The sequence below is a fragment of the Camelina sativa genome, chromosome 12 (genome assembly GCF_000633955.1).
Source record: "Camelina sativa cultivar DH55 chromosome 12, Cs, whole genome shotgun sequence".
In the NCBI taxonomy this organism is placed as follows: domain Eukaryota; kingdom Viridiplantae; phylum Streptophyta; class Magnoliopsida; order Brassicales; family Brassicaceae; genus Camelina; species Camelina sativa.
In genome coordinates this window covers 760462-774368 of record NC_025696.1, presented here as the reverse complement: position 1 = coordinate 774368, position 13907 = coordinate 760462, and the positions used below count along the sequence as shown (strand labels likewise).

The window sequence follows — 13907 nt, the reverse complement described above, 5'->3', positions numbered from 1 at the left end:
CACTCCTTCGTGTTCCGTAGAGATGAATATACGTGCGAGATCTCTTCTCCGTCGGTTCGTCGTGATAGCTGGTTTGTGGTAGTGGTGTCGACATCGCAGTTTCTCTCTCACCGCCACAAATATTGAAGAAACTCTACGAAGACAATACTACTGCCGAGGTGGATGCTACTCCACGGAGACGGCGACGGTGATTCGTTTGCCGGTGACAGAGAAACAGAGAGTGAGAAAGATTGCAACAACATGCTCTGATTTTTTAGTTAGGGTTCTCGTATCTCTTATTCGATCCCTGCGCTTGCTTTGCTTCTATTTCAATTACATCGCAGTCTCTCTCTCCATCTCACCATCACAAAGTATGAAGATGCTACTCCACGGAGACGGCGACGGTGCTTCGTTTGCCGGTGATCCCAACAAAAAAACTAGGTCAATTTCATCCCTTTCTCTTTTTTTTTAAGGCTAAGTTAAAAGGAAAAAAGTTTTCTTCATGTTTTTTTTTTTGAAAAATTTGAATACATACCTCAAAATTAATAGGAAATTTGAAATATATACTAAATTTTTAAGTCTTTGAAATATACCTTATATATTGAACTAAATGACTATTTTGTCCTCAATTACAGATTAATTAAAACTAAATACAATATAATTAAATTCATTCATTTGAAAAAAAAATATTTAATAATTTAATTTTAAATAAATATATGATTCACTAATAATTCTTTAGTAATTTCATTTAGTAATTTAATTTTAAAAATTTATTATATAAAAACTAAAATAAAATTAATTAGAATTATTTTTTTCCATTTATGTTTAGTAAATCTTTTAGATAATATTAGTTTTAAATAAATATAATTCACTAATAATTATATTTATTATTAGTGAGATAAGGTACTCACTTCAGGAGGATCCCAACCCTCGAAACATAATGGTGATGAGCGGAGATAGTGATTTTAAAGACGTTCTTCAGGAGGCGTTGGAGGCCGCCACAACACAATGGTTGCTTATTGTGATGTGAAAAGTCAAGCCGTTACTTTAGCTAAAGATTAAGATCAAAAATTTATTTATGTAATCATTATTTATAATACAATAAGTAATTTTTGTTATAATTTCAAATTATTAAATAATTAATTCTGAATTTAGCAATTTTAAAAAGTAATTTATTTTTAAAGTTGATTTATTTTTAAATATAAGTTAAGTTTTTATTATTTTTATTTAATTGTTAAAATTATTTAATAATAAAGGTATTTCTGTCTATTTTCATTTCAAAATGTGTAGTTTTCAAATAACTATAATATTAAGTGTAATTTTCAAATTTAGTATAGTTTTCAAATTGTCCATTTTTCCATTCAATTTTTTTTTGTTTTAAAATTGATTTTTCTAAAAAAATATCTTCTAGTTTTAATTAATGAAAATTGTTGGATAATTAGTTTACAATATGATGTGAAACTAATTAGATTTTGGATTCAGTCATTTGATATAGTCACTTGATCGGTAGAGATTCTATAAATTGAACTTGTTTATCCATCATATATAGATTTAGCATTCAATTTTTTAATTAATTTTAAAAAGTTTTTTTCCTTAATGATTTATAAAAAAACTTTTCTAATTTTAATTAATAAAAATTGGATAATAAATTTACAATATGATGTGAAAACTAATTAGATTTTGAATCCAGTCATTTGATCGTTAGAGATTCCACGAATTGAACTAGTTTAGCACATTGTTATGTAGATTAGAATTCAATTTTCGAATTAACTTTTAAAAGTTTGTATTTTAAGTAAAAAAAAAAGATTTTTCTAATTTTAGTTAACGAAAATTGGATAATACGTTTACAATATGATGTGAAAGCTAATCAGATTTTGGATTCAATCATTTGATCGTTAAAGATTCCATAAATCGAACTTGTTTATCGCATCATTATGTAGATTTAGCATTCAAATTTTTAATTAATTTTTAAAAGGTTTTTTTTTTTAAATTAAAAAAAAGACTTTAATTTTAATTAATGAAAAATTGGATCATAAGTTTACAATATGATGTGAAAACTAATCAGATTTTGGATCCAATCATTTGATCGTTGGAGATTCCACAAATCGAACTTGTTTATCGCATCATTATGTAAAAATTTTATTAAATTTTAAATAATGAAAAGAGTGAATAATAAATTTGCAATATGATATAAAAGTTAACCAAATTTTGGATCCAGTCATTTGATCGTTAGAGATTCCACAAATCCAACTTGTTTATCACATTGTTATGTAAGTTTAATATTTCATTTTGTTTTATTTTACAGTTTTTCTTCTCTTTTTAACACATTTTCATTTATATATTCTTATTTTGTAAGTTTGCTTTGTATCGTACAATATGCGAATTGATGTCCAAGAATATACCATTTAATCTGAATAAAATCCTTAATAAAAAAAAACACATAATACATTCTTTAAACTTTTCAACATTTTCTTGACAATAACATATCAATAATTTGATTTTGTCCCCACAAAAGTATAGGTTTACAATATGGACAACATATCATATAAATATCACACAGTTTGTTATATCAACGATGCCACGTTTGTCCCAAGGGGTTTACTGGTCCAATCATATTCGATTATTAATATCGACACCTATGTGCATACAAATCAATTTTATAGTCCTTGTGTTCATCATGTCTTAGTCCTTGTTTTTAATGTCTCATTGATTGGTTTTGCATTTAACATAAAGACCGAGACTTTTGAGGTGATTATTAAACTAAATCACTCTCTAATTAAGTTTTATTTATCGAATCATATTCATTAACGCCACATTACACTCAGAAGACGACAAAACAAACAATACAAAGACTTTTAACGAAACACTCAGATAACCCAAGAAAGCTTCTTCCGGATCTCAGACCCGACACGGCTGACACTCTCCCTAAGCGCGACAGGACAGTTGTTCCGTACAGCGGTGAGCTCATAAGGAGAAGTATCAGTAGCGAGCCACTGCTCAATCTCAAAGTTCTGAGTCGAGCACTGAGCATGAACACCAGCGGTCGCGACCTCGGCGTAATTAACGTACCAGCCATGGTGATCACCGGAGCCATCGGAGGTTATGTTTAAGGCGCAGATCGGACTAGGCAAACACGGTGCTCTTCCACTGAAAATGTCGAGATTACCCCTCTCGAAGTAATTGTAGTCAGGTCCCATTAATCCACCCCAAGCTTGTAGGTTTTTGATTCCGATGTAGTCACCGTACTTGTCGTAGATCCTTGCGCTGATGATTGAATCGGTTCCTGCTTTCCAGATCGATCCGGTTCTCAGGAAGAATGTGTAAACACAGTCTGGATCATCTTCCTAAATCATCAATCAGAGAGCATTGAATAAGTCAAGATTTTAAAAAAAAAAAAAAAAATCGAGAGAGGTTAGAGATTGAGGAAGCTTACGGCGAAGGCTACGGCGGAGACGGTGGCGAGAAAGAGGAGGAAAGGGATGAGAACGTCGCGGCGAGCCATTTTGTTTATTCTCTGTTTTTTCTTGCTATCTGGAAAAGTCTAATCTATTAATAGATGCGAATATTATTGAGGGAAGGGTTATTATCGGGAATTAATAATCACGGGACTAATCAGATGTTTTGCGGAGTAGCGTGTATTGTTGACGTGGCTGATTTTAAACCGTTACGATTAGAGAATGGATATGGATCATTTGAGAGGCTCGCTTCAGACACGGCTTTACTCGGCGGGTCGGTAAGGATAGGTTAGGTGGATTACGAAAGTACCCTTTTTGGCTCTCCCTGGCAGCTTACAGACCAAGCAAAATGTGAATATCTATAAAACAATTTCCTTATAAGTGACACTGAAATTTTTTGATAGTTTTGACTATATTAAGAATAATTCATATTTATATTGAGAATAAGTATATTTTTCCAAATATATTTAGATATGTTTGCTGTCAGATTTTTTAATTACCTTAAGCATAATTTATACTATAAATCTTACACATATACACGTTTTTATGAAAAAAAAAAAATTGATCATTGACGACGTTTTTCACACCGCAGCGAAATTGTATCCAAACGGCAGCGTTTTCGTTTTTTTTAAACTTCTATAAAAGTGATTGGGCTTAAAATAACAAAACCCGGTTTCGTTAATATTTCATATGGATTTAGGAAAATTTTGGGCATGAACAGTAAGCCCACTTATAATTTATCTTTTCTTTATTTCCCATGCAAAATTCAAACCAAGCGAAGCTACTACGCTGCATATGAAAATCTGATCAAACCCATATGCCATAGTTAATAGTTTTAACTTTAACTTTAACCAAATTATAAAAAGTTATGATCATGTCCCGGCCACAATCCAAATTTAATCAACCAATACCTGTCATCAACTCACACGTGTTTCATAAAGGCAAATTTCTATTAACCAAGACATCATCGATATGTACGTGTAATCATCTGATAGTATGACGTTGTTAGACTACCATATAATTCGGTTAATATGATGATCACTTGAAAAATCACACAACAACATTTTAATTAGATGATTATGATTAATCGTGCTCGTTAAGCTGATCGAAGATAGTGACTAATTTTTACTATACGTTTATTATTCTGGTTTTCCATAGATTATAAATTTTATACTACAGTTTACATTTCAACTAAATTTTTACTTTGATGGTATGTTGTATGAACTCATCTCTTTTTTTGAAATTTTAGTTTGAATGGAAGTGTTTTGACAAAAAAAGATTAGAACTGGACAAACATATAAAAATGAGTGTGGGTAACCAAACAAAATGAAGCCGTATGGGTAAAGTGAAAATAGGGTTATGGCATTTTGGTTAATGGATGGACCCATAAAACCTTTTAATTTTCCTTAAGCTAATAAGTAGTATATGATATTCTTATTTTCCGACCAAACCTAGCATCGATCAAAATCTACACTCAAACCATTATTTTATATATCAAATCATTTTATTATTTAAAATTTATCAATGATTATGTAGATATTTATTATGTTCATCTTTTGAATTTGTGATTTCGAAATTACTCAACTGAAAAGAGAAACGAATCAAACAAAAAAATTATCTTGGTAGAACTATATGATGACATCTAATAAGTATGATATTATTGAATCTGGTCCAAATCAACTGACCTACGTATGTCATCATGTAAGAGATTAGCAGCTAATTAATTGAACAACCCATATTGCTTTAATATTAGAGAAGGATACCAAGAAGAAGATAACTTATTGTGCGCACGATACAATTTTTTTTTTTTTTTAATCGCATATTTTACTGTCAGAGTAGCATACACACAAATCACGAACAAAAGGTATAGATAACATTTATCAGGAAAAAGTAATTAATGTGTGCATATATATCATATCCTCCACTGCAATGGTAGAAAAACAAAACAGATCATTATCCGAACCGAAGACAATCAAAGTGAATTTTGACTATCACCAAAACGAATAGATTTAATATAAACAAAACCTTAGATACATGTATATGATATTATATAGAGTAGACAATAGTGGATGGTGGTAGTGGAACCACTTAATGCGATTTCACCTTCCCTGTTTTTTCTCTCCCTTTCACACAAAAACAAAACAAAACAAAATAATTAAAAATATATCATGTCACACCAAATGTCTTATATTTACCATAATATCCCATTTCAAATGCTCCTCTTAACTCGAGTATCCATCCATTCTCCATCCGAATCATTTTCTTACGTTTTCTCTCATCAAAATCTTTTTGTCTTCCGGTCACGAGATGGAGTCCGGTAATAGTAGTAGCATGCAATCTTCAAGTGGCGGTGGCGGAGGAGGAGAAGAGGAGTACGATTCACGCGCCGCCGATCAATCCATCTCCGCCTTCTTCGACCACCACGTGTCATCTCTACCTCCGTCGCAACAAAACCACCTCAACCTCCTCCATTTCGACCATAACAACAACAACAACTCTCTAATATCACCAAACTACTTCAACAACAACAACAACACGTTCTTACCCGTAGACCAACAATCAGAACTTATCTCCCAACCCGACCTCCGAACCTTCTCCTCCACGTCATCACTCCCCCCTCCTAACAACATAGGCGTAATCAAGAAAACAAAGAAAAGATCACGAGCATCAAGAAGAGCACCAACCACGGTTCTAACGACGGACACGTCAAACTTCCGAGCGATGGTTCAAGAGTTTACCGGAATCCCAGCTCCGCCGCTATTCAACAACAACTCCGTCGTGAACACCACGCGCCTCAACACTTTCCTCGGCTTGTCTTCTTCTTCGCCAAACTCTTACAATAACAACAATCTCTTGTTACGACCTTTCGCTCAAAAGCTCATGCCAACGTCTCCACTCTTATCCGGATCACAGATTCAGCAATTTCAAAACCCTAACAACGGTTTCGAGAATATGAATCTACAGGCCCTTCTCCAAGCTCATATTTCAAACCCTAGAAGCAATGATCACGATCAGTTTGGTCTTGGTATCAATGGTATGATGCAGAGTCCATCTGCTAATCCTCACACGGCAGCGGCAGCGGCTAATGGGAACATAACCACCGGTGATAATGCAAGTTACGGTGGTTCCGATCATGATCATAATAATGACGGTACTTGGTTATGTTCATCTTCCGACCAAAGAACATAAAAATACACTATTTTCCGAAATTATAGCTAAACTCTTGACAAGATTATTATTCAACAAATTAAACATAGCCCATATAGGATGAAGAAGTTACTCATTTATTTTCTATTTTAGTATAAACACTTTTAATTAGTATATTTTCTTGTAGGGTTTACGATTTAATGCTTAATTAATATATGCTTGTTGTTTGTATATTTGTAGTTTTCCCCACATAACTACATGTTGGTTAGATCTCATTTAAATCTGATTTTGTTTGTATATTTTCTTATAATATATTCTCTCTGTTTCAAAATATAGGATGTTTTAGTGAAAACACGTATATTAATAAATATTTACTTTTTCATCCTATGTTTATGACAACAATTATTTGCAAATACATGAAATTGAAAGTTCTTAACTATTTCGCCTATTTAATATTGGAGTGAATGGTGGCGAAATTTGGGGAATCTTCCACGGCCGCCGGATTCTGGAATATAGTTTTGGGACCATAGTATATAATTATATAGTAGTAGTTTTTTTTATTATTGTTGTGGTGATTTGAAATTTGATAAATTACTGTTCTCCCATGTGCTTAAGTCTTTCTTGGTGTCTTGTTTCGCATCATCTACATTAAGTCATGCTCTTGTTATGATATTTAATTCCAGTTTATATTGACTTGACTCTCAGTTTACCACACAAACATATTTGAAATTTGAAAAGTTCCAAGTAAAAGAGACAGACCGGAAAAGGGAATATACATTATGCAGATGATCAACAGTGATGAATAATAGTATGTGATGCGTCTACAAAGTTCTTCGCCTCTTTCTTCTTCTCGTGAACTAATAGTAATCGTAATAGAATATTCAGCTTCATTTATATATCCCTTTCTCTAGTCTTTAGCAACAATGAAAATTTCATCCTTCTCTAAGGGGGATTTTCAATAATGTTATTTGCTAATGTATGTACTTATAATAACACTTGTAAAAGAAAAAGAAAAATAACTCCTTCTTTTTTTCACCATGATATTTGATGGTCGTAAAACAAAATCATGAGATTTTTGATGAAGATATCCTTTGCTTGTTCATGTGTTACAAAAGTTCAAATGATTTTGATATTTTTTTCTGCCCACGGACCAGTTATTTACACTTAAGTCACTACTAATGCACTACATATATAACCTATACACACATCACTTACATAGACCGTCCACAATATGCATACATGTGTATCTCTATCTAAAAGGAATAATCATAATGATGATTGATGATGATGGTGTATATTATCATGGTGGTGGTTATGGTGGACCATGAATATCAAGCTATTGTCGCACTGATAGTCAGATGAACGGATCACACCAATACTCGATCGGTTTCATACTTCAGTGATAAACTCATAAACCAATAGGTATAGCCATCAAAATGATTCGATTCAGGTTCTCTCTATCTTGTGGGCCGATTGGCTCCGAAAGTTCAAAAGTTGATGCAAAAGGATATGGATCAACAGCGTTTGGGGGATCCCGTAAGATGAGACGTAAAAATACATTAAAGTATACTAGTGGAAATTATGAAAAATGTTATCCGAAACCAAATACAATCGTGGTGGTAGACTTTTTATATGCCGTCCTATATATATAGAAAGCAAAACCGTGGTGGCTTTAATTCTCAAACTGCAGATGGGGAGTAGTTAGTAATATAATAATAGAAAATTTTATTTATTCTGTCAAAATTATAAAATTAAATTTTCCTGTCAAAAATATAAAATTATTTTTTAAAATCGTGTTTTCCCGCCAAAACCGCAAAAACGTGTTTTTCCGCCAAAACCATATTTTTCTGCCAAAAAAACAAAACTGTCTTTTATTAAAACTTTTTTTTTTCTCAAAACCATGTTATCCTGTCAAAAAATGCAAAATTGTTTTTTGTTATCAAAATGTTTTTTTTCTTCTCAAAACCGTATTTTCTCTCCGAAACCAAAATTACAAAACCACAAGATTGCACATTATGACCAAAATTATATACTTAAATGGGGCAATGTATGTTTTCAATGAGTATGGTTAAATGGGTTTTAATATATATAAGTTTAAATGGGTTTATACGGTTGACTGTCTGTTGTCTTTAGGATCTTCGAATATTTGCTCATGTCTCCAGAAATATGCAATCTAACGATGATGATGGAATGTTAAGACGTTCTAACCAATTTACATGCCAGGGTTTTTATAGTACATAGTGATTCCCGATGTGATTGCTCATCTGTGTCATATCTCTGTATTTGTTTTTCCCCTTACAAAGAACTCAAGGCCCAAAAAAATTTAAAACATTGGTTCTTGGTATGTGGAAAATCCAGCAACTGATTTTGGGTTCAATTTACCAGTTAAGATTAAATGGGTTTCAATACATATGAGTTTAAATGGGTTCACATTTGTTGTCTTTAGGGTCTTCGAATATTTGCTCATGTCTCCAAAATATGCAATCTAACGATAATGAATGATGGAATATTAAGACGTCCTAACCAATTGACATGCCAGGGTTTTTATTTTGCTATTCGCAGACTATATAGTATATAACAATAATATCAATAGATAAAAATGATCTGAAGAGTATGCGTCTCACAACTTGGTTACAGACCAGAAAAACTTCGCTGAGTTAAGCTTAGATACAAAAAAGACTTAAAGTCTCTTAGTTTCAGGCACAAGGGCCAGAGCATCGAAGGTCAATATACAAAAAAAACTAATAGACCTTCACTCTTCAGTAGCTCAGTTGCAGCGAGTCCAGTAGGACCAACTCTTTGCAAGCTTTCCAGAAGCAAAACAAAGAGTTCTTACATAGAGAATAAATTGTTAAAAGCAAAACAACAAAGCAAAGATTTTACGTGCCATGGCCATGGGTATTTTTAGTTCGAACCGTCACCGAAGATGATATTACCATGGCCATGGGCATTTTTAGTTCGATTTTTTTTCCCAGTTAAACTTTTAACAAATTTAATTGTAATGCAAAGTAGTCATATCTTAATTGAAAATGATATTACAATTAGTAACATTAAATAATGTTATCTCTTTTTATAGTTAATTTATTATTTAAGAGCTTAAATTTGTGTGTAGATATTTATTTTTATAGTGAATTGTAGTTTTGTAACTGTATTTCCTAATGATTAAATTAACTCTTTTCTTTTTTCAATTACTAAATTAACTATATGTTTAATACATGTAATAAAGTAAAATTATAACCAATAGAAATGATACTTTCATAATATTTTGATTTATTTTTCGATTTTAAATCTTAAAATATGTTGAAAATGCAAGGTATATTTTAACATTATTAGAAATATATATATCTTTCATAATTTTTATAAAATTAAATTTACTATTATTAATATCTTAAAATATGTTGAAAATGCAAGGTATATTTTAACATTATTAGAAATATATATATCTTTCATAATTTTTATAAAATTAAATTTACTATTATTAATATCTTAAAATATGTTGAAAATGCAAGGTATATTTTAACATTATTAGAAATATATATATCTTTCATAATTTTTATAAAATTAAATTTACTATTATTAATATCTTAAAATATGTTGAAAATGCAAGGTATATTTTAACATTATTAGAAGAGAGAGAATACAGTTAGACATCGTCAATAAATAATATCATCGTCAATAGAACTTCAAATTTTAGAAATGTGGGTTTGAATTCCACCACCAATTAAGGATGGCGTAGTAAGAGTCACGTTATATAACGTTAATTCACAACTTGTCTTCGGATGATATGATCGACTTATGTGTGTGGATCACGCGGCGTTTGTTATCAATGTATTTTGAATAATCTTCTTTAGGTTTAAAAAATGTTTCATCTTTTGGTTTGTTTGTTTATAAAAATTTGGATTTTTTTTTTGGCTCATATGGAAGTTCACGTGTTGCTCAATGTGGGATTAATCTTCGTCCTCTGTTTGCTGTCAAATCTTATTATCCTACCAGGTTAGAATCTCACCAAGACGATTGTACGAATTTACCTTTACCATGGCTTCACTAAAGATATTTGATTTGTTGATCAGATTGATTGACCCATCTTGCTATTGTCTGTCTTTAGAGTATAATTGTTGTATAAGTTAGAAATTTCCCTACGGATTTATAGAGTATATATAAGGTTAACCAAATTGTTTTGCTTTTTATAACCTTTTGCAGTTGCATCAACCAAATAAATTGTTTGGGAGCTTCAATGCCGAGTATGTTCTCCGAGGGCTTCTTACGCTTCTTCAAATTCTTCCCACTGGATTGTAAATTCTCGTTTGAGCTTGTCTCCACATGGGCTACTATAACAATATTGTTTAGCAGGTCTTCCATGGCTGCAATTACCAAACTGATATTGGTATGCTCATAACTGCAATCTCTAGTGATCATTTAATAAATGATTAAGCTTCTTTTTCTTTTCTTGTTTACAACTTGTTGCCCTTCAATGTTTCCTCATCAGCTACTGATAATGTTTTTTGATAGTTGGAAGTTGAAACCACTTTACATTGCTAATTATGAATATATGATACTGCGACTTTAGCTTATTATGGATGATTATTAAGTTTGATGCTTAAATACAATCATGTCAAAGGACTTGACCAAACATCCAACATAGAAAAATCTAATCCTATTGAAATTTTTTTAATTGGTTTGAGTCTAACCAACCACTCTTACTAGTCAATACTGAAAGCAGTGTAAAAATGTCAATGACTCAATGTGTTTTTCCTTTTTTTTTTTTTTTTTTTACTTTTGAAAATATTATAAATGATACAGGTGGGTCCCACAATCATATCCAGTGTTGTTGTTTTTTTTTGGCCGTTGCATCTCTCAAAAGACTCAGACCAAACGCTCTGCCTTCACTCAGATAAGGAAGAAGAAGACGACTGAAACCAAACAATGGCGATTTCTACTTTAACACTTACACAATCTCTCTATACACGTTCAGTTCACCGACCCACCATCTTCTCTTCTTCTTCTTCTTCTTCTTCTTCTTCTTCTTCCTCGTCATTCTCATGTCTCTGTTCTTCTTCCACTGACTGCGAGCCGAAACTTTCAGTAAAGAAACGCGTTTTCGGAATGGGTTTAGGGTTATTAGCTGCTTCGATTCTCTCTCTAACACCTATGGACGCAGACGCCACGAGGATTGAGTACTACGCTACTGTTGGAGACCCTCTCTGCGAATACAGCTACGCAAAATCGGGACTTGGATTCTGCGATCTCGATGTTGGGTTTGGTGATGAAGCCCCTCGTGGTGTAATGGTCAATGTAATCTATCTATCTCTCTTATTGAATCGATTTTGCTCTGTTTAGGGTTCCAAAAATTTCATCACTTTGGAGTTGATTGTGCTTTGATAACATACTTAAAGTTGTGAACTTTCTGATTTAAAAAGTTTGAGAATTTGGAGTTGGGCAGATCCATTACACAGCGAGGTTTGCTGATGGGACGTTGTTTGATAGTAGCTATAAGCGTGCAAGACCACTTACTATGCGAATTGGGGTCGGCAAGGTACTACAAACTCCAATGTGTTTCTTTGTTAGATTGGCTTGCTAGGAAAGTTTAAAGAGCTCTTTGTTATGAGAGGTGTAAGGTGGATTTGTTTCTTATAGTTTGATGTACTGATTAGGATTTGGTGATTCTGTTGATGAACAAAGTTTTGATCTGAATTGGAATACTAAGATCTATATAGAAGAAAAGTTTCAACCTTTAGGGCTGCAACAATGTTTTTGATTGCAAAACAGCGGTTTCTAACTCTTTTGTGTCTAAACATGATCAGGTTATTAGGGGTCTAGACCAAGGGATTCTTGGAGGGGAAGGAGTGCCACCTATGCGAGTAGGCAAGTACTGTAGTTTCCTTCGTTTAGTGTATTTATTAGGCTGAAGACACATTGGTGCGGTTATAATTTTGCAGGTGGAAAGCGTAAACTTCAGATTCCACCTCAGTTAGCTTATGGACCAGAGCCTGCAGGATGCTTTTCCGGTACTTCCAACTATATTCATTTTTACTTGTATATGTAAAATGCTTAAAGTGATAGTTTGATTGTTGTGTTGGGTTTATGCAGGTGACTGTAACATACCTGGAAATGCAACTTTGCTATATGATATCAACTTTGTTGAGATCTACCCTGGAAGTAATACAAGATGAAGTCAATCCCAACTTCTTTTGTTAAAGGCAAAAAAACACAACTTATGTATATGATGTATATCACCAGGTGATTCCTTTTGACCATCTTCAGATGATAATATGGCATTTCATTATAAATTCTATGATCTAAAACATTGATAGTTTCAACTGAACCCAATGAATAGCTTGCTGTTGAAGAAGAACAACACATCTCCTCTACACAAATCTGTGTTTTTCTATGTTGAGTTATGACCTCGGAAGATTATGTACTTGTATAAGCGTGTGTTAGGTTAGATTCAGTATAGGTAAGTGATGCAGCTTGTGTCACTAAGATGTACAGAGTCTTGGAATAAAGTTGCGTAATGTGATTGTTCATCGGTGTCATATCTTTGTATTTTGGTCCCCTCACAACAACTCATGAATCTCAAGGCCAAAAAAAGTGTAAAACTTGGGTTCTTGCCTTGTCAATATGTAGAAAACACATCAAACAAATCTTCATCTTGTATTTTTTCAGGAACACAGAGCGGTTCTTAAAGGTTGATGTACTCTGTTTATATCTGAAGAGTAAGAATTATTTGTTGTGTAAGTCCTTCAAAGAATGGTATGTTGGGCTAGTTGTATAGATTATATGACCTGTGTATGTAGTGATACACATTTTATTTAAGCATTATGTGATCTTTTACTATCAATTGTTTGGAGTTTTCCCCTTTAATTATGTAAAAGCTAAAAAGAGTTGGTGAAAAGAGTTTAGAATTTTGGGGTCCCAAAAAACTAACAAAAAAGACCTAAACCAAAAGCAAAAGCTTCATACTTAAGGTATTGGTGACCGACCCCTACAAAAAAGTCCTTGATCCGATCGATTGGACCGATGATTTAAATGAGTAGAAAGATAACTTATAAGTTCTTACTCTTCAATCACTTTCATGCAAATTGAGAATTTAAAATTTCGGACCTGAAAACTACAAAGCTGACAATAATCCATCTTTGTTAATGTTTTGTAAGTTCGTGGCTATCTTAGAAAAATTGAACTTATTTCCATTATGCATTGCAAGGATAGTAAACAATGATTCTTATGCTCTCCAATTGTTTAGACATTTTTTTAACATTAATAAACATTCACTTGTTGTAACCCAACTAACACCAACAAAAAGCACATGCAAAAGAAGACAAAATCATG

The 13907-nt window shown here is 32.5% G+C and overlaps 3 protein-coding genes across 5 annotated transcripts; 2 read left to right on the top strand and 1 right to left on the bottom strand.

Moving 5' to 3' along the window:
* LOC104729295 (PLAT domain-containing protein 1-like) lies at positions 2735-3522 on the bottom strand. The gene is made up of 2 exons (XM_010448229.2): positions 3413-3522; positions 2735-3323 (listed from the first exon to the last, which is right to left on the bottom strand). The coding sequence occupies exons 1-2, from the start codon at positions 3479-3481 to the stop codon at positions 2847-2849; spliced, it is 546 nt and encodes a 181-aa protein (XP_010446531.1). The 5' UTR covers positions 3482-3522; the 3' UTR covers positions 2735-2846.
* LOC104729293 (VQ motif-containing protein 22-like) lies at positions 5639-7616 on the top strand. The gene is made up of 2 exons (XM_010448228.2): positions 5639-6585; positions 7287-7616. The coding sequence occupies exons 1-2, from the start codon at positions 5742-5744 to the stop codon at positions 7313-7315; spliced, it is 873 nt and encodes a 290-aa protein (XP_010446530.1). The 5' UTR covers positions 5639-5741; the 3' UTR covers positions 7316-7616.
* LOC104729292 (photosynthetic NDH subunit of lumenal location 4, chloroplastic-like) lies at positions 11431-13419 on the top strand. 3 transcript variants are annotated; one of them, XR_758242.1, is made up of 6 exons: positions 11431-11873; positions 12022-12114; positions 12383-12443; positions 12518-12586; positions 12669-12818; positions 13245-13419. XR_758242.1 is itself a non-coding variant. In XM_010448226.1 (5 exons), the coding sequence occupies exons 1-5, from the start codon at positions 11505-11507 to the stop codon at positions 12749-12751; spliced, it is 675 nt and encodes a 224-aa protein (XP_010446528.1). In that variant the 5' UTR covers positions 11431-11504; the 3' UTR covers positions 12752-12903. The 3 variants fall into 3 exon arrangements, 1 of the variants encoding a protein (XP_010446528.1); XR_758243.2 differs by lacking the exon at positions 13245-13419 and adding an exon at positions 12916-13235; XM_010448226.1 differs by lacking the exon at positions 13245-13419 and having other exon boundaries at positions 12669-12903.